The sequence below is a fragment of the Ixodes scapularis genome, unplaced genomic scaffold, assembly GCF_016920785.2.
Source record: "Ixodes scapularis isolate PalLabHiFi unplaced genomic scaffold, ASM1692078v2 PGA_scaffold0__279_contigs__length_252992795, whole genome shotgun sequence".
Taxonomy (NCBI): Eukaryota; Metazoa; Arthropoda; class Arachnida; order Ixodida; family Ixodidae; genus Ixodes; species Ixodes scapularis.
In genome coordinates, this window is record NW_024609835.1 from 107227160 (window position 1) to 107246874 (window position 19715).

General features: G+C 46.7%; 1 protein-coding gene across 1 annotated transcript in view; it reads left to right on the plus strand.

Moving 5' to 3' along the window:
* Positions 1 to 19715, plus strand: part of LOC115310468 (vacuolar protein sorting-associated protein 13) — a 178434-nt gene that overhangs the window by 42167 nt on the left and 116552 nt on the right. The window contains exons 22-27 of the mRNA XM_029968867.4: positions 2898 to 3051; positions 5535 to 5678; positions 13732 to 13888; positions 13980 to 14065; positions 17519 to 17756; positions 19419 to 19535. Of these exons, the coding sequence (XP_029824727.2) occupies positions 2898 to 3051; positions 5535 to 5678; positions 13732 to 13888; positions 13980 to 14065; positions 17519 to 17756; positions 19419 to 19535 (896 nt within the window). The remainder of the gene's footprint in view (positions 1 to 2897; positions 3052 to 5534; positions 5679 to 13731; positions 13889 to 13979; positions 14066 to 17518; positions 17757 to 19418; positions 19536 to 19715) is intronic.

Below are 19715 nucleotides of genomic sequence, written 5' to 3' on the forward strand. Positions count from 1 at the left end.
TTCTGTATTGTTAATCCTTTTCGACTGTCCCTTCAAATTATCCCTCTGCTCTTTGATTCCCCCCACCCTTAGAATGACAAATGTCCCCTTCTGGGAGGCAGGCTTTTCATTTCTGTGGCCTGCGCGAATCAATAAGAGTATCGGAGCAAGTCACATGATAACACTCCATGGTCGAGGCCAGAGAGGCCTCGTTACCACCTCAGCGACAGTGCCGTCCACGACGAAAAGTAGTTCTAGGTCTCTTTTTTGTACGGCAATAGGACTCGTGCCATTCCATCTCTATCGAGAACATATAAACATAAAGAATAAATATTGAAAAACTTATGACTTTCAGTTACAGTCAAACCTGTTTATAACAAACAGCAGGAAACGCTACAATCAGTTTGATATAGCAAGTAGTTAGATATAGCAAAAAATATTTACAACAAACTTCCGTGTTGAGTTCGTTGTAGGGCAAGAGCTTCTCTTTCTTTCTCATCTCTTCAGTTTTGCCTTGTAACAATGCAATGAAAGGTTGTTTTTTTTTTTTTTTTGCATGCATGCAGAGTGTTCTTTTAGCTTATCTTCCCTTCTGAATCGCTTCTCTTCGTGGGCAAACGCTTTGGGATGAAAACATCTTTTTTTCTCTGCGTGCGTGCAGAGTGCATTTTTTAGTTTTCTCGCCTTCTGAATCGCTTCTCTTCTTTCAAATTTGTTCGCAACTTGAGCTTTTGGAATTTTCTTTCTAACCAACTTCTTTTTTGGAGGAAGGGGCAGGCTACAAGACGATTGTCTGCACGTTTTTGGAAGCCATCCCGGGGGGAAAAAGTTCTACAGTATAGACCACTTACAACGTAACCGCTTATAGTGCAGGACCGGGTATAACGCGGTTTTTTTAAACCACCGGTTCATCTCCCATAGAACTCCATGTAATTGCATACCGCTTAAAATGCAGGCGCGCGAAGGGAAATACCGGTTATAGTGCGGTTTCTGGCACAGCCCGCTGGCCGCGCCGACGACCGGAGCAGCGAGTGCGCTTCCCTGTGCGACACTAGATAACGGCGCTGACGGCGCGAGCAGCAAACGGCACTCGCGTGGCAGTTGCTCCAGAGCCGAGTTGCTCGAAGAAGCGGGAAGAAGCGAAAGGCTTCAGTTGCCATAGCGACGGAGGGACGCACGCACGTGTCGTTCACGTGCGTGCGTCCCTCCGCTGCGTTGGAAACAAACAACCGCAGCGACAGACCAATCGCAGGTCGAGGAGAAGTGTTGCGCGCGTTACATGCCGGTCGCGGGCCGGCTGCTTCTATCCGCAAACACGGCGTCGGTTGTGATCGTCGTCGTAGACGGCGTTCATCTCTTCCGCGTAAAAGCGCTATCATTGACTGTGAATTTTCGTTGTGTGTCGCTATGATAACCCAGCACGTACTAGAAGGGGAGATCCACCTATTCGTGTGGCGATGTCGTGGCGGCGCTCTCAAGACGGCAGAAACGCCCGTGTCGTCGTGTTTGCTTACTTCGACTACAGTGGTGATTTCTAAGCATTTGTGTCCTCGAACATCGCCCGGATTTCTGATTTGGCGCATTTCATGCGTGTGCTCAAGTTCAAGGTATTACTGGCGCGTACCGTGTGAAGGATGCGAATTTTCACGCGTTTTCATCTCCGGAGAAAAGTGATTAGGGTTAGCAATCCTGAACGCTCGCAACGTCCGTCCGCAACCCGCGACGCCGTTAAAAGGCTGCGCCAGGCAAAAGCTACTCATTTCTTTCAAAATGTGTAACACACTTGAGACAGAACTGTACTAGTCCGGTGAAATAAAGACTTTCCTCAAACTAAGCTTTATTTTTCATCTAACATAAAATAAATTCTTTTCACAAGTGTAAGTTGTCTCATGGCATGTATTTTCAATATTTTGGCCTGAAAAATTGATGTTTTGGTTATAGTGCGGTACCGCTTATAGTGTGGATTTTCGCGACTCCCGCGACATACGTTATATGCGGTCTACACTGTATATAGCCAATATGTTGTTCGTTATAAAACATACTTTTTACATGCATTTTTATTTAAATTTTCTGTGAGTTCGATATCGCCAATAATTCGCTGTATGTGGGTTCGTTCTAAACGGGTTTCACTGTATATTTAAAAAAATTGATGCCTCATTATATCCTCTCCTGATTCGTTTCCTCTTGTAGTGTCATCACCGTTGGCAACCGTAGCCGTGTAATCGACCTTTTCCGCTCAAAACACCACCCTGGCGTTAGCACCCACCTGATATTAGCGGGTAAATTGAGTGTATGGTTGTCTCATGAGCCGTTCCCAAAGTGCTCGCTACACTAATGGACAACTATGTTGCGGCAGTGGACATTCATCTGAAGTTGGTGGGTTTTGCAGTAGACAACTCTAGGCCAGCAGATGACAGCCGGATCTTTGGCGCGGTGACACACCCACTCCTGTGACGTGTTGTCACGTGCCTCGCTCCAACGCTCTTATTAGGTTGCGGGGGCTGTAGCCTTCACAGTTCACCAAGTTATCGTGAAATGGAGTATGGCATTATGGTACCAGTACAACACAAATACTATAAAAAGACCACATACAGTAGACTTGGGTAATATGAACAAGAAGGGATTTAAAAATTCGTTCAGCTTATGTTCTGCTTGGAAGACACTGGGACGCTGCAGAAGTATGAATTTACCGAAGCGCATGCACAAAGTTGATAATGCTCAGTGTATATGTTTCGCATTGCATCTATGGAAAACCAACCAAACATTACACTTTGTTCAGCACATGCAGGAATTTGCATTGAGTGAATTTGGCTTAACAGGAGTCCACTGTATACAATGCAAATATAATACAAAAATGGCATTGTTCCTTTGGGTACCTTGAGGCTAACCAAAATGTGCTTTTCACTGCCTGTCTTTAGGGTGAAGGTGACGGGCAAGCTGCCCCTGCTGCGTGTGTCTGTCACGGACTTCAAGCTGGTGCAGGTGCTCAAGGTGCTGTACAGCATCCCAGGCATGGAGAGCAGCACCGCAGCCCCAGTCGTAGTGCAAGATGCACCTGCCCTGCTGTCTGCAGTAAGGCCTCTCCCCTCTGTTTTCTGTTACAGCAGAGCTATTATGGGCTACTTTCTCCAGTATAGTGTCCGCGGACAAGCGGCGTGTCAACACAAAACTTTAGACAGCTACAGCCATCTATAAGCGACAGCGGCAACCAGACAACCGGCTTGCCGGTTGTCTGGTTGCCGCCATCAGGGGCACATGTGTATTACGCCTGCAGAAAACGGTCGAGGCTTTCCTGCACGTGCTCTCTGCTAAATTGGAGCCACTTCTACCCAATAGGCTCCGATCGAAAGAGGATCCTGGGAGCTTTGTACGGACCATGTCGACAGCTGCGACAGCCGCCGCGTAGGATGTCGGTGGTGAACGGCATTCTTTATGTTTATGCGCACTTCGTCGAGGATGGTGGCACGCTTTTGTTTCGAGGAGATTGCCTTCGTCTTCCCCGTCGTGGTGTCGCTGGAGCCGGAATTCGCCATCGCTGAGTGGCGACGAGTCGCCGAATCGGTGCTTGAGCGAAGCTACACTTTGCGCATAGAGCGACCACACTGACTAGCGACGCCGACACGGAACATGAAGCAACTGCTCGATCGGGTTCACGTGGTTTGTGGACCGCGTTTGCAAAACGAGTTGCAGCCTGCAAGGAGTCAAACGCATTCACCGTCTGCAAAAGTGTCCGCCCCTCTGCCCGGTTTCTTGTCCACGCTGTCCACGAGACAACAAATGCAGGTGCACTTACTTCAATCTGCCCAGGAGGCGTCCGCCATTAAATTGCACGAGCTCTCCATGGTTAGAGTTGCTTCCTCCCTTACATTTAGGCTCTCTCAGTCTCCTCCGTTGGTACCACGTTTGTCGGTAGTCATTGTTACGTTGTTGCACTCCGAACGCCCCTATCGGCACGCTACGCTGCCTTTTCCGCGTGCGATGTGGAAAAGCCATTTCCCAGAGAAGGAGCGTGGAGCAGACTACGATACAGAGGCTGCCGCTTTACCTTAGCCGCTGTTTCGTTATAACTGACTTCGTTATGAACGGTTGCAACAGTACGCGGCAAAACATATTGTATAATTTAGAAGATTATATTTACCTACTATAAGCGGTGTTTATTTCGCGGTCTCATTTCAAACCTTTTTGAAAAAAAGTGTTTTTACCCCTTAAAGCCTGTTGCCCGCAAAATTCAAATGGTCGTTAACAAAATTAGTTATGGAAAAAATATCCTGAAAAAGTTACCTTTACATCACCAATAACCATACCTCGGCAAACCTCACTCATGAGGGCCCTCGCTCACCATCACTCACCCTCACTCACCGTCACTCACCCTCATCTTCACAGGTGAGGTGAGAGTGTGTGAGTTTCTGGATTCTGCTTAGAGCGAGACGTAGGCTCTGCTCACCCGATCGATGTAGTGTGCTGCACAATGCAAACGGAACAGCCGACAAATCCAGTTCAAGCCTTGGATTGGATTGAGGGCTTTTTAGTAGGCTAGATCCAGTTAGAGCTACTAGATTTAATAACAAATCGGAAAGCCGCAGACCCCAATCTAGTCCTAGCTTTAACCCAAAAGTATTGGAAAGTGTGCATCTGGCGGCCATGCGGCCATGCTGCCGTTCGGTTATTGACGTGTGATGGTGAGTGTCGTGTTTTCATCGTGTTTCCAGAAGTGGCCTAGCTCTTCACTGACGATGTCAGTGGCAAGAAAGTGCTCGTTTAAACCGTACTGGACGAACCCGAATATTTCGGAATATGCAAGTTGGATTAGCCCGTGCAAAATTATGCTCACAGTGCTCGATGCCTTGTGTTGTAATGGTCTTATATATTTAACCGCTTCTGCAGTGGTCAGGGAAATCTCTTGAAATTGTCAGGGAAAACCTGGAAAAATTCAGGGAATTTCAAAATAATAATTTGCTGGACCCTGTCTTAGGCGCCCGTTTCCAGCAGTCTTGCGCGTTGCATTAAGGGACATTTCCCATAATGCACTGCGTGAGGAGGAGGAGTAGGGGTAGGGAAGGGGAGGGAAGGAGGAGAAAGGAAGGAGGAGGATGGAAGGAGGGGAAAGGAAGAGAGGAGGGTAGGAGCTTGAAGGACGAGGGGAGGAGGACATGAAGGAGGAAGAGGAGGGGAGGAGGACGAGAAAGAGGGAGGAAGGGAGGAGAAGCAGATAGGACGAGGAGGGGGGAGGGCTATACCCTCCCCTCAATACCCTTCCCTCCTCCTCCTCAAAAGCTGCGCTCTAATTCTGCGTTACAGGGAGTTGTAAACGGCTTTCATTTTTGTTTATGACCTGTTTATTGTGCAAATTAAAAGTTTGTCATAAAAATCGGGGATGATGACAATCTCATTGTTGCATCCTGAATTCTATATCTAGACCTTCCAAACACGCATCGCAACTTCTCTCATTTGTGGTGTTCAATGGCAGTGGAGTTTCTCACACACCTTCATAACACATAGTAGTTGCAGTCCTGCACTTCTTAGATTGCTACTTGATTTGCCTTTTTCTGTTATAGGAATCTGAACTTCCAACCAAGATTGGCACCGAAACAGCACTCAACGTTTTGCCAATGTCTGACCAATCCAGCTCCACTGGGGAGTCAGTGAGCTGCAATGGCTATGAGTCAACTGATGTGGACCTCAACTTCGAGATCACTGAGGTAGGAATAGTTATGATGTACTGACAAAGTATGGAGTGTTTTTCTTATGCTTTACAGGTTTATTTTAAAAAATTAGTAAAAGCTACAGTAATGTGGTCTGTGCTGGAGAATTATAAGGCCAGGGGTACATGATATAGGGGGCTAATTGTCACAATAAATCAAACAATTAACTAAAACTTCTTATTTTGATTTTTAATTAGTGAAAATAAAATCGCTCGTTATAAAGTCAACGGGATGGCAAAAAACTTTGATATAAGTTGTAATTTGATAAAAGCAATAGAGCCAAAAAAACAGTGCCAGCAGCCTTGAAGGTGGATGGGAACAGTACAGTACACTGATCATATATTTAAGGGGGGATATGGCCTGGGAGGGTCAACTTTTGAACCCTTCACCCAATTTGGTTAAAATTTTGAAGGTTATTTCAGCACTATGAGGAAGGATAATCTGCAAACTTTTAGCATTACTGGTCAGCTTTACAGTATGCTACGGTTCTCGCACTTCAGAAAAAAGACACTTCATTAGGAAGTCTATCGTAGAAAAATAAAATTAGCTGGTGGCAAACTTTTTGCTTTAATGTGAAGAACAATACCCACAGTGCAACCTAGATAAAAAATAAATTGCAAGATATTCAATTATAACAAAAATAAGAACATCCCAAAATTTAAAAAAAAAAAATGTAAAATTTTTGTTTAAAAAAAAAATTTTTTTTTCATGAAGGAGTAGGTTTTTTTAATTGAGAAGTAGTCTATCTTGTTCCCCAGAAAATTTGTCCCAGAAAACCTTGAATGATGTCCCTCTGTATTCAGAATGTCAAACGATAGCTTTCCTAAAACAAGAATTCCTGCCAAAAAGTGAAACTGAGAAAAATGCGTTTGAAGTTTCAACTTGTTTTTTTTTCTATTTTCGGACGATGCCAGAAACTCGAAATTTACCCGAGTCATTGGTGGCACCTTCAACTACATGAGCATGAGGAGGGCAGTGCGTTGAGGCCCCCGAAGAGATTCTTGAGCTTTGTGAAACTGATGCCACAGTCTTTTCCAACGACGCCTAGACGTACCGCGAGTTCGTTCTCTCGAAACTTGCCGATTGATGGTGAGTGCGGTGTCGCGACGATGTCTCCACAAGTCGAGCAGCTAACAAACTGAAGGTTGATGCCAATTTCTTCTTGCAAGCTCAGTAGTTTTCCGTGGCACTTGAGGCAGAGTAAAATCGCAACAAGAGCCTGCATGGCGGACACATTGAGGAGCCGTTCAGGGGCTTTTCAACGGGAGCGTCTGTCAGCTCCGGGTCGTCCGTAACCCCCGCGTCGAAATCGTGCAGGCTGGGCTTCCTCTCGAACGTGGTCAGCACATCCGATTCGGAGATGAAGCTGTAGGCTCCGATGTCCGCCAAGCAACAGTTGAGCTTGGAGATTGTGACGACGGTCTCCAAGCTCAACTGTCTCCGCCGTTGAGAACGCCGGCCACAGCTACTGCAAGCGCTAACTTTGGAAGCAGGCATTTCTCGGCAGAAAAACTACCGGGAACAAAAAAGGAAAACGAATCTAAACAGCGTCGAACTAGCGATACGATCAGAAGCGAAAGAAGCTGCCGATAGCGCGCGCAGATGGCCAATCGTGAGCCCTGTTTCGGGTCACAACCAATGGGATTGCTGGTATCATAGTTCCCATGTTTTTTCTGCTTGTATGTACGGGGTTCTCCCGGGCCACAGATAGCCGCAAACGTAGCAAGCTTCTATGGGCAGAAACTAGAAGAAACGGCGCTTCCAACGAGGGTAAGATATCTCGGCTGCGTCGAACGAGCACGGAGTCGGCCTAATTTGAAAATGCCGAACTTCGCCATCTGCTCGCTCGGCGGGTTGCCGCGCACGGCCGCGAGCTTGCCGAAAATAATTTTTTGCGAAATGAATACTGCGCAATGATAAATAAAACTTTCTGAAACTATGCTTCAGAATATAGTGAACCCAAATATAATATTTTTTCAAAATGCATTTTTTCGGAAAAAAATGGAATTTCGGGGTTGTATCCCCTCTTAATCAAGCAAACTTTGGTTATGAACATCTCGCGGCAGCTTTACCGAGTAAAAAGATAATTAAGTGGAGTTTGCTGATAATTTCATCTGGACATCTGTTCTTTTCGAACTGTTCCAGATATTGCAAGAACATAGTCACCGCTGTTGCACTCCACTTTGTTTCAAAGCAGCCGTAGGATGTTTCGTGTCTCCGCAGTTGTCGATGTTTCTCGACAACTGGGGAGTGCGACATCACTTCGTATTTACCCTGGCCGCACGCAAGGTCTATGATCGCAGCATCCATGGCAAGAGCAACAACGGGAATGTCCGTATCGACAAGCGTGAACGAATCAAAGTTATCCTCGATGGCTTTGCCAACATGTTTTCACACACACCCTTATAGAGATTGCTGCACCTCTTGGAACTGTGCTCCAGCTTGGCAAGCATGCTCGCGAGAGAAAATTTGACGGTGGCAAAGCAGTTGGCAATCTTTCATCTTCGGTTCGCGGGCGCACTTTCTCTTGCTTGAGAAGCTTCTCGAACCCGTCCAATACCTTGCTTGTTCTGAAAAATGGCAGGCAATGTCGAACAGCCGACTCCCGAATCTCGAATTCTTTAGCGATTTCGGACTTAGGTCGGCCACTTTTCTCAACCTCCCAGATCTAAGCGACTTTTGGTAAACACTCCGAATCTCCCATACGACGTACATGTGCGTGTAGTACGCCGCAGGCACGTGCGTCGAGGGCTCGCAAAGGGATGATCTCCTGTGGGCTCCATCGCTCCCTTGACTCGATTCCGACAGGAGCCGGGCAGTGTCGCCTGCGAGCGCCATGAGTAGCATCAGAATGTGGACACTGCTGACAGTTGGTCCTGCTGCACTTCTGCTTCCTGCCCGCGTCGGCGCATCGGCATCGGAAGCGGTGCTCTTCGCACTCTGCCCTTCGTCACCCGTTTACTCCATTTTGTTGTTTGCAGTTTTCCCAGTTTGCTGTTTGCCTCGGTGGAGAAGGGGGAGGGAACGCACTGCGACCTTTGTAATAAGCGTGGTCGGCCGCCGATACACTTTGAATAATCTGGTTAGAAATGTGTGGGCATTTCGGTTGGGATCACATAGAGCTTTGATAAAAGTGATAATTTGAAAAAAGTGATTTTGTTGTAACGAGGGATTACTTCATATATAGATAAATTCACTGTAAACTTTGTTAAAAATTAACTGTGCACAAATATGTGATGCCTATGGAATTTTGAATGAGACAAAAAATTGGTAAACTTACGTTGCAAAATGTCCAGTTACGAGGTAGCAAGAGATTACTTTGCTAGCTTTGGTGCTATTTGCTTTCTAAGACATGCATTTGTGATTCATCTGCCTTACTATGCAGGCAGAAACAGAGGGAGAAGAGGAGACAGAATCATGGTGGGGACGTCGAAACGCTGAGCTCTGGCTGGAATGAATAGTGGGTAGATGCAAAGCTAGCTAGCTGCCTTAGCCTCTACTCACGCTTCGAACACATTCTATTGCTAAATGCCTGCATCCAGCGTTCCGTGTTAGTGTTCAAATATGTTCGGAGAGTCAGTAGAGATGAAGGCAGCTATCTTTATGTCTATGCACTAATCATTCCAGGCAGATTTCGCCGTGTGCTTTCTTGTCCTCTTCCTCAGTTTTTTGGGTACATATGCTAGGTCAGTTGCAGCTTTTTATTTTCAGTATTTTTGCATGAAAGTCATAAAACGAAGGGACTTGTACAAAAAACCTTTCCTGTCAGTCCCACAGAATTTGTTATACAAAAGCACTTAATTGCTCCGTGTACATGTATGACTTGTTTTGCTTGACACACGTGCTGTTTATTGCTTTCAACAGAGGTGCCGATTGAGTAACCAAGGGGTTATTTCAACAGCGGCGGCGATCTCTAAGGAGACGTTGAGCCCAGTAGCGCAGTTCCACATGTCCGCGGCAATGTTGGTGACGTTTAGGCTACATTGCTGCTGGTCGGTTCGGTAAATACCTCTGTCGGCGCCAATGGTCACTGCCTTGTCTCCCTTTCTTGATTATAGTGGAGAAAGACTCGTGTACCAGAGTAAGGACAGAGTTCATGAGCGTTTAATGAACACTTTTTGAAAGAACTACAGTATAGACCACTTACAACGTAACCGCTTATAGTGCAGGACCGGGTATAACGCGGTTTTTTTAAACCACCGGTTCACCTCCCATAGAACTCCATGTAATTACATACCGCTTAAAATGCAGGCGCGCGAAGGGAAATACCGGTTATAGTACGGTTTTTGGCACAGCCCGCCGACCGCGCCGACGACCGGAGCAGCGAGCTCGCTTCCCTGTGCGACACTAGATAACGGCGCCAACGGCGCTGACGGCGCGAGCCGCAAACTGCACTCGCGGGGCAAGGAGGTTGCTGGAAAACGCGGGGAGAAGCGAAGAGAGAGGCTTCAGTTGCCATAGCGACGGAGGGACGCACGCACGAGTCGTTCACGTGCGTGCGTCCCTCCGCTGCGTTGGAAACAAAGAAACAAACAACCGCAACGACAGACCAATCCCAGGTCGAGGAGAAGTGTTCGCGCGCGTTGCATGCCGGTCGCGGGCGTCGGTTGTGATCGTCGTCGTAGACGGCATGCATCTCATCGTTCTGCGTAAAAGCGCTATCCTTGACTCTGAATTTTCGTTGTGTGTCGCTATAACCCAGCACGTACTAGAAGGGAAGATCCACCTACTCGTGCGGCGATGTCGTGGCGGCGCTCTCAAGACGGCAGAAACGCCCGTGTCGTCGTGTTTGTTTACTTCGACTACAGTGGTGATTTCTAAGCATTTGTGCCCTCGAACATCGCCCGGATTTCTTATTTGGCGCATTTCATGCGTGTGCTCCAGTTCAAGGTATTACTGGCGCGTACCGTATGAAGGATGCGAATTTTCACGCGTTTTCATCTCCGGAGAAAAGTGATTAGGGTTAGCAATCCTGAACGCTCGCGACGTCCGTCCGCAACCCGCGACGCCGTTAAAAGGCTGCGCCAGGCAAAAGCCGCCAATTTCTTTTAAAATGTGTGACACACTTGAGACGTAACTGTACTAGTCTATTGAAATAAAGACTTTCCTCAAACTAAGCTTATTTTTTCATCTAACATAAAATAAATTCTTTTACAAAGGTAAGTTGTCTCATGGCATGTATTTTGGCCTGAAAAATTGATGTTTTGGTTATAGTGCGGTACCGCTTATAGTGCGGATTTTCGCGACTCCCGAGACATACGTTATATGCGGTCTACACTGTACCGTAAAATCTTGAGTCATCTCCCACCCCCCCCTGCCTCCTGGAATTCATAAAAAAAATGGGGTGGGCCATCTCTCGGTGGGTAAGCACAGAAAGTTTAGAAAAAGCAAAATAAACGCCCATTTTTTTTGTATGCATCTAGCGCGGCTGCTCAAGAGATACGTAAAACTCAAAACTCGAATAACTTTGTTTTATGCAAGAAATGCTCACAAAAAAATGTTTTACTATCGCAAAGTCCGTTGCTTGCATACGTGTGATGAACACCAGCGATCGGCATACAGCACAAACGTTTGTTTCACGAAAGCATGTTTCTAACATTGATATGTTCTCTTCGCTAAAAGGAAAGAAAAAAAAAGTCGACAAGAAAATTGAAAAGACTAACCAGGCGCAACGAGCGAGCGAGCAGACGAAAGAAGCAACGAAGAGTGATGCTGGGGAAGCGGGAAAGCCGGCGATCGCGTCAGCAATATTTCGGCGTCAGGCCAAGTCGGGTGCCTTCTCAATCGCAGGGATGAGGCTCTTGCATCACTTTCTTGTTCGGTGCATACCGTATTTACTTGCACATTGAACACACTTTTTTTCCCAAAAAATTGACACATATTTGGGGGGCGTTCGTTACACGGGGTAAAATTTTTGCATTTACACACTTCGTGCAAATGTCATATTAGGTGCCAATATGACACGGCAAGGTGCTGTGGCACGTCTCCAGTGACGGAGGCACACCCACGGCTGGTCGGGGGTGCGCCAGAATAACCATGCTTTATAAATTGCAAACCTTTTTAGGGCACTTTCGGGGTGCCTTTTGCCGAAGGAAAAAGCGCCCTACGAAGTTCACTCGGCACGAAAAAGCAACACGACCGACCGTTCTTAGGCGATATATATTGCTAGTATGCGGCGGGCACTTTCAGGTATAATCCACGTATAAGAACTCCTACGAAGTCCAACCCTCGACCCCCGAAGCCCGCTCGCATGGATCAAGTTTCGTTCACGGAGAAAAGAACTCGTACGAAGTCCAACCACCGACCCCTGAAGCCCGCTCGCACGGGTCAAGTTTCGTTCACGGAGAGGCTACCAAACACTCTCAGCCTACAGCAGAGTGTGCACCTCGCTGTGCCGTTCTGTTGCGGATTAAATAAACTCATTTACTCGGAGTATCTGAAATCAGGCCTAACCACTTTCACGATTTCACTGTCCGAAAGCGGACCATAGGCGACGGCTTGTTTGTTGACATCAATGCATCCGATAGGTGAAGAATGTCCGGGACTCGGCAATTCCTCGACCCAAGCTTCGTCGAGTGTGCGCGTCACTCGGTTTCACGGTTGATCACCCCCGTAACTACCGCAACTATGCACTTGCACGGCGATAACGGCGATATGTGTCAGGGGTATTTTGCACCACTGGAAATGACGTCCGTTGTTGATGTTGTAGGGCGTAGAAGGGCATAGGGTGTTTGTCGTCGATGTTGCCAAATCCTCAAAAAAGATCACCCACCGCCTGCGGGAGTCGAGCCTGAGTCCGCTGCGTGCAAAGCTGAGGCGTTGCCACATAGCTATGCCACAGCACTAACAACCGATCTTGTATATAGGGTTTTTACAGAGAGCGCTGCACGCGCTCTCTGTAAAAGTATGAAGAAATAGCCGATAGAAAATGCCGACGTAGCACTGTCTGTGCCAAGAGCTCGTGCTGGGAGACTCATTTTCACGCCTTCCGGAGCATGAAAGAAACAAATGCGTTCAGAACAGAATGGTCAGACATCCATTTTGTTTCTAACGCTTTTGTGCACATACCCCATGGCAACATTCTTACATCTATTGGTTGACAAGCTCCACGAAAGAGTGGCATTCGAAATCAATTCTTCTTCATGCCCTGCACACGAGCAGGTGCGGGTGGTTAGTGTTCCTAGCAACACCGGCGTCAGCACCTCCATGGACAGCGAAGAATGACCATTTTCAAAGGACACACTTTTCATGCCAACTCTTGTGCAAACTTTGTTTACCATGAAAACCCCAATAGCATTCCTTTCCACCCCAGGTTATCTGCATCCAATGTTCCACTGATCTGCCAGTTCTGCCCATTGGGTGGGCTGATAGTGTTGCAAGTTCCACCGAGCGCACACACCCCGAAATGGTCCCAGGCTTTCAAGGAAGCTTATCAACCAACTTTGATCTAGTAATGTTGCCCCACAGTGTGTGAACGTGACGCCGATGCCCAACAACTTCGACGGGACGTTTTGTAGCTATCGCTGTGACTGTACTTTAGATTGACACAGGACTACATTTGTTTGCTTTCTCTTTGTCAGTATTTATATTATAAAAATTTTGTCCCCACGATAACAGTGTATAAACGAAGGTGTTCAGAGAAAAGAGTAACATAACTGATTTCATTGTTTATTAATGTAGAAAGCTTGAAAGTGTACCTATGCTCTCACCTTCCTAGAAATAAAAGAAAACTCTATTACTGTCTTGATGCCAAGCTGTTTGGCAACTCTAATTATGTAGTTCAGAAGCCACTTGGCATGTTAATCTTTGTGTATCTATCAAGTGTACACTATATGAAATGGCACAAACATGACATTTTTGTACGGTTTAGTCATAACAAACACCAATGTTTAGTGTTCAAGTTGGTGCCTCAAATGAGTGTATTCCACTGCACTTGTAGTCTTTCATTTGTAGAAAAAAATATGGCATTTGTTTTTGTTCATGCTGTGTCAAACATTCTCACCTTCTATCTGTTTGCACATCACAAGTTGTTATTTTTTTACTATTTTAGGTGGTGCTTGAGATCTCCCAGTTGACAGAGGGAAAGTTGAGCCCCATCCTGTTCTTCCAAGCCAACAATTTGGGTCTGAAGATTGAACTGCGTCCACTGGACATGAGTGTCCAGCTTTGCTTGAAGAAGGCTCTCTTGCAGCATTTGCTCTTCTCAGGTATTTGGTCTCTCTCATTCACGTTATTCAAGGAGCCTGCAATAGTCTTCTAATCAGTTGTAATAAAATGAGCTTCCTTTGAACTTTGCAGCTCCCGGGCAAACTGGCCCTCTGAAAATTATTGACTCTAACGAAAACCCTGGCACTGGGAACACAATCTGCCTTCTTTATGTTCAGGTGGGTACAGCACGAACTGTGCTGCTTGGCATGTAATTTTGAGTTTTCTCGTCATTGAATGAGTGTGCGTAAGACAAACCCAAACTGGCCCTGTTCACGGTTGAAGGTTGTGCTTTTTGAATATTGTATATGCGGGGGATAAAGTTGCAGGAGCATAATGAAAAGTAGGAAAAGTTGATTTCATGCCAGGTAAGTGTACAGGTTAAAAATTCTTTCGAGTTTTGAGATAGCATGTAAGTAGTTTAAAGTATATGTACTACAGTAAAACCTCGTTAATTCAACCCCCGCTAATTCGGATAATTTGAACTGCCGATCCGGTCCCATCAAACGTATGTGTTAGTCAATGGCAGCAAACGCTCATTAATTCGGAAGGAACGGGGCGCAGTACGGTTAATTCAGACAAATTCGGCAGGTGGCACTAGCTACCGTCCGTTCCAAAGGGTATGACTGCTATTCATCCGAGGTGCACACATGGTTTTTCTGGTTTTCCTATGGCTCTTCGCTCTTCCGGTTCTCCGTGTTTCGCACCAGTTTTGCGTTACTCTCCTGGCATGGAAGCGGCAGAAGCATAGCTGCAACGGAAAAAGGGTAGCACAAGTGACCGACGACCGGAATGGCAAAATCCCGACACGCGGGGCTATTGTTCCCGAGCGTGCCAATAGCGAGAGTGACAGTCACGTTTTATGCCTCAATGCGGGGTTCCTGAAGCCCGCCATTTTAACAGCTATCTTATCCCTCCATTTTTCGCCGGCCACCCCCGCGTTGAAAAATGCAACGTGACAGGCACTCTCGCTATCGGCGCGCTCGGGAAAAATGGCGCCGGGTATTGTGATTTCGCCGCTCGGATTATTGGTCAGTTGTGCTACTCGTTTTCCGTTGCCGCTGTACTAGGCTAAAAATTTAGCGACGAAAGGGGAAACACTGAGGGCCTTGAAGGACGGCGTCTCTCGACAAGTGACGGAAAGTTACGACGTCAAGAGAAGCAGTTTGGCCACGTACGTGAAAATTGAGGCCGATATCGAGAGCGAGAAGTTCAGTGCGAAAAGAAAGTGGCCTTGGAAGGTGGTGCACCCGAAACTAGAAGAGGCCTTGCTGTGCTATATTGTCCGCGCACGGGATGCGTAGCTTTGACAGTGCGAGTGCGGTTGAGCACTCGACCGCGCTAAGGAAAGTTGCCGTCTCCACCCAAGTATCGCCCATAAAGCAGGCGGTAATAACAGATTTCTTCTCAAAATAAAGGTATGTCGCAGGGAAACGTTTTCGTGCTGTTTTCTTTGTCCTTTCGATACTTCAACTTTCGGGTAATTCGGACATTTTTGCCGGTCCCATGAGATTTGAATTAACGAGGTTTTACTGTATATGTCACCTGCATCCATGCCTTAGGGTAGTGGCTCCCAAGCATGGATGTGTGGGTGACCCCTCTGGGTCCCCGACATATTATGCAAACATCGTTCAAAAAAGCTTTGACATGCAAATCCCTAGGTTACTTTATCCTGGATATTTTAACATTACTGGTGGCGGTATGTGAAAATATCTCCAAGGAGCCAACCGATAACAAAGAAGACCGGAAAACTTAGTGGTAATGCCATGTTTTCATGGCGTTAGTCGCAGATTAAAAAAGATTGCAGGCAAGCAAGTGGTTCAAGTTGTATGCTCTGCACCAAACAAGGCCTGTTTCACCTTTGTGGCAAGGTAGACAAAGCCCAAAGGACCAACAAGTGACAGATCAAATGACCAATGGAGAAGAATGTTATACAGCACACAACAAAGTATGCTTATTTCCAAAAAGTGGTTGTCTAAAACACACCCTTTGCATGCGGTTAATGCTATATTACAGTGAAGCTGTTTATGGCTAGGGTTTCATGGATTTTTCGTATGCAGTCATTAAAAACTGTACGATCGCACCGCAACGCGTACCGCATGCGCACGCCTTCCCTGTATTAAAGATTTGAAGTAAATAACCAGAATAAAGCGTTGATGAGTGCTTGCAAGATGCCATTTCTTGATGCCATTCTCCTTGATGCTTGGGTAATTTAGCAATAGATCTATGTATTCAGTAGATTAGTTATCAATAGGCACCATTTTCAAGATCAGTAGACTCTCGGGTAGATACTAAAGATTTGTCAAAGATATGCTGCTGTGCGACCCACGTCGGCCATGTCTACGTTCGCGCCGCCCTCTCTTTGTCGTCGTTCCATGCGTTTGCGTGCCTAGTTTCCTTTCCTTCCACTCTCCCGAGGTGCCGGTCCCGTCGCACGTGTCTGGTTTCCGCCAGGTGGCGGTCTCGTCGCGCATGTCTAATTTCCTCTTGTTCCTTGGGGCAAGTCTGTATTGTGTGCTGAACAGCTCCACTGGTCATCCAACTTCACTGAGTGGAATGGCTATTAATTTCTTTTAGCCAAACCGGCCGATGTATCAACGACCGCACACAAAGGCATGCTGTATCCTGAAGAAACCTAACGGAGCACCTTGTAGCTCATTGTCGTGAACGTCAATGGGGGACAACATTGGTTGACATCGCCATTGCGGGCCAGCATCGAAATTAACTTGACGAGAATTGCCGGAAGCCCTAGCCATTCATGAGAAGGGAGAGGAATGTGTCAGTGCCCCTTCTGTTGCACATCACCAAAAAGAGAATGTTCCTGCAGGGGACCAGAAATGTTTAGAACTTCGATAAATGAAGGAGATTGACAAGCTCCTCTATTCCAACAGCTTGGGCAAATATTGATAGATGAAGAGGAAGGGTAGCTAGTAGAAGGAAAAAGATGAAAATGCTTCACTATACCAAAGCAGAATGGAAAAAGAAGAAAAGGAGGCAATAAGCAGTTGCTATTCCAGCGGTGTGAATGTATCATTTTTTTGTGAGAGTATTTTGTTCTGTTCTGTTCAGTTGACCAGCTTCACAAGGACAGATTGCTGTAACTCTGTGTTACTTTTTGTTTCTAACTTTTGTTTTCTACTTCTGCATGCTTCATTTCATAATCTAAACCCTGAGATCAACTGAAATAAAATTTTGGGACAAAAAAAAAAAAAAAATACTAGATAACACAACACGAGTTATCGTAGCCCCGGAACCCCTAGCCGGCGAGACCGGGTGAAGATCATTATATTGGGACCTGAGATTTCATGTCATATTGTCTGTTTTTTTCTTTCTCCTTGGTCCCCTTATCAAAATCTTTGTCATGGTTTAGATTGTGATGTTTTCTAGCCAGCTTGTCTGCATACGTTGTCTACCTGCTGAACCTGTTTCTCGTTTCTTATTTCGTTTCTACCAAATACATTGTAAGAAAATGGTGAGTTATGCTACTGTGTCATTATGCATTAGAAGCGCCAAAAGACAAGGACACAGTAAAGACGACACCTTTACTTTTTCTTTATCGTTTGGCCCTTTTAGTGCGCATCATTGTAAGCTTTGCTGTTGATCCAACTGTTCCTGCTGTACACCTTTTGCAGACAAACAAGAAGCACCCCGAGTTTGAGACGGTGCGGGGCTCGGTGCTGCAGAAGGTGACCCTGGACGTCTCTGAGCTGGTGCTTGTCTTGCACGAAGAATCCATGTCCTCCCTGCTCACCTTGAGCAACCACATGAGCGAGCAGCTGGGCAGCATCGGGGCTGAGGTAGAGCAGACGCCCAGCCAGGAGCTGGTGCAGGCAACTGCGGCCAAGCCACTGGGCAGCAAGCCTTCGCCAGGTCAGCTGCACAACATGGCAAACAGCCCTTCTAAGGATGCTAGTAGAGTGTTTGAGAGATTAAAGTGTTTTCGCACATTAGTATTTTTAGTGTAAGGTCCCACAACAAAGCTCAACTGGAAACCTGAGAAAATTCACCGCATTGGTTCTGAAGCTTGTGTCAACTTTATGGCTTTTGAATAAGTATGTGCATGTACTTCCTGCATCCTGTAGAATTTTTTTTTTTTATGGAGATTCTAAAACAGCATTTAAGGTAAAGAGCTTGTGAGGAATAGACTTACGAATCGATCGACATCCATACACATTTTTAATGGTGTATTCGGCTGGTCACTTTCGATCACTCCAATCATCCGAATCGTAGCTACTAGATCCCGGAGCGCCTCCGCATCGGAGCGAGAGAATCGGCGCGCCCAGCCGAACGCTCTTCAACTTTTCAGAGCGGCAAGCCGAGAGGACGGCGCGAGCCGCCCTCTAGCGGAACTTTTGGTCTTGGGATTCAAAGGGTTGAGCAGTATTCAATGATCCATCCATTCGTAAATCCTTGAAAAATGTCAACGCGGACGCTGATAAGGTCATTGCAAGCCAGCCGTGCAAAGTGGAAGTTCCTGCGAAGCTATCAAAAAAAGACAACATTACTGTTTGAAAACTCTCGTACTTTTGTACTTACCGCTTTGTTCGAGTAGGTTCGCACTATAAAAACATAGGCCTTGACCTTGGGTACCGTACAAGGCAACGTTAGGTACAAGGTACGTCAAACAACTCGGCTAACTTCGCTTCGCAAACACAATCCTCGTCGTCGTAGTCCGAGCTGCTGGTGTTGTCGCTGTCTGCTAGCTTCGCCTGCAGCACTGGCAGTGCCACCACTAACATTAAACATCTTTGTTTCAACGACATTTCACCTCAATTCGGGGAGCACAACACAACGGTGACGGCGTCGAGACTGACGGCTGTTTTTCGCAGCCCTCTTTTTGCGGAGTAGCTGCGTTCTCGCCGTCCGCTTCCGACACAAAAGCAAAATGGCAAAATGGCTGGAGTCACGTGACCGGTCGGCAGCCAGATCTCATGCGCGCTTCCACTTTCAAGTCGGAGCGCCTCAAACCGCTCCGATTCGGAGGCCGGCGAGAGTCGGAGCTTCGAGAGCGCTCCGAAAGAACCAGGCGAATATACTTGGAGCGCCTGGCATCGACCAGCCGAATGCACACTGGCTTTTCAGAGCGCTTTAAGAGGCCGAAAAACGACCAGCCGAATATACCATAAGGCGGGTTTGTTTTGCTTGGGGGAAAAAGTTTTCACATCCAATGCACACCAGTGAGCAATGCAGTACTTGTGTATCTGCTATTGTTTGGCAGTTTAAATGCCAACTTAGGAATCAACATAAAAGTCATCTGCCACTGTGTCCAAGCCATCAATGTAACTATACTTCGTTTCAGCTTCGGTCCAGACGCAGCCGATGCTACAAGCGCGAGCATCTGGCCCAGAACAGTGCTTGCACTGCACGAGCGCGCGTGCTTGGCAGGGATGCCGAAAGCCCGGAGCACACGCTTGTAGCTTTGGCTGCTTCTGGACCGAAGCTGAAACGAAGTATAGCAAGCTGCCATCGCACAAAATGACTCGCGCAAACAAAAGTCCATTCTTACTGTGTCGCCCTAAACTTTGCTTGCAGCTGGACGGAGGGGCACCTCCTCAGTTGTGGTCAACATGGATGTGTTTGCAATGCTCTCTGGATTCACTCTGGCGATCTGCAACCAGAGCAGGACCATCTGCGACATTCTTGTGCGAGGTGATGGGCACTACTTTGACGAGAATTTCTTTAAACTTCCACAGCTAGTTTTAATTAACCTTGCGAGTGTGGTTTCTTTTTTGAGACATTTGCAAACAGTTATATATTCTGTGAAATTAGTAGCGGTGACAGTAGTAGTCGGTTTTCGTGTACGATAACCTTGTTGTGTAGCTCGGGATG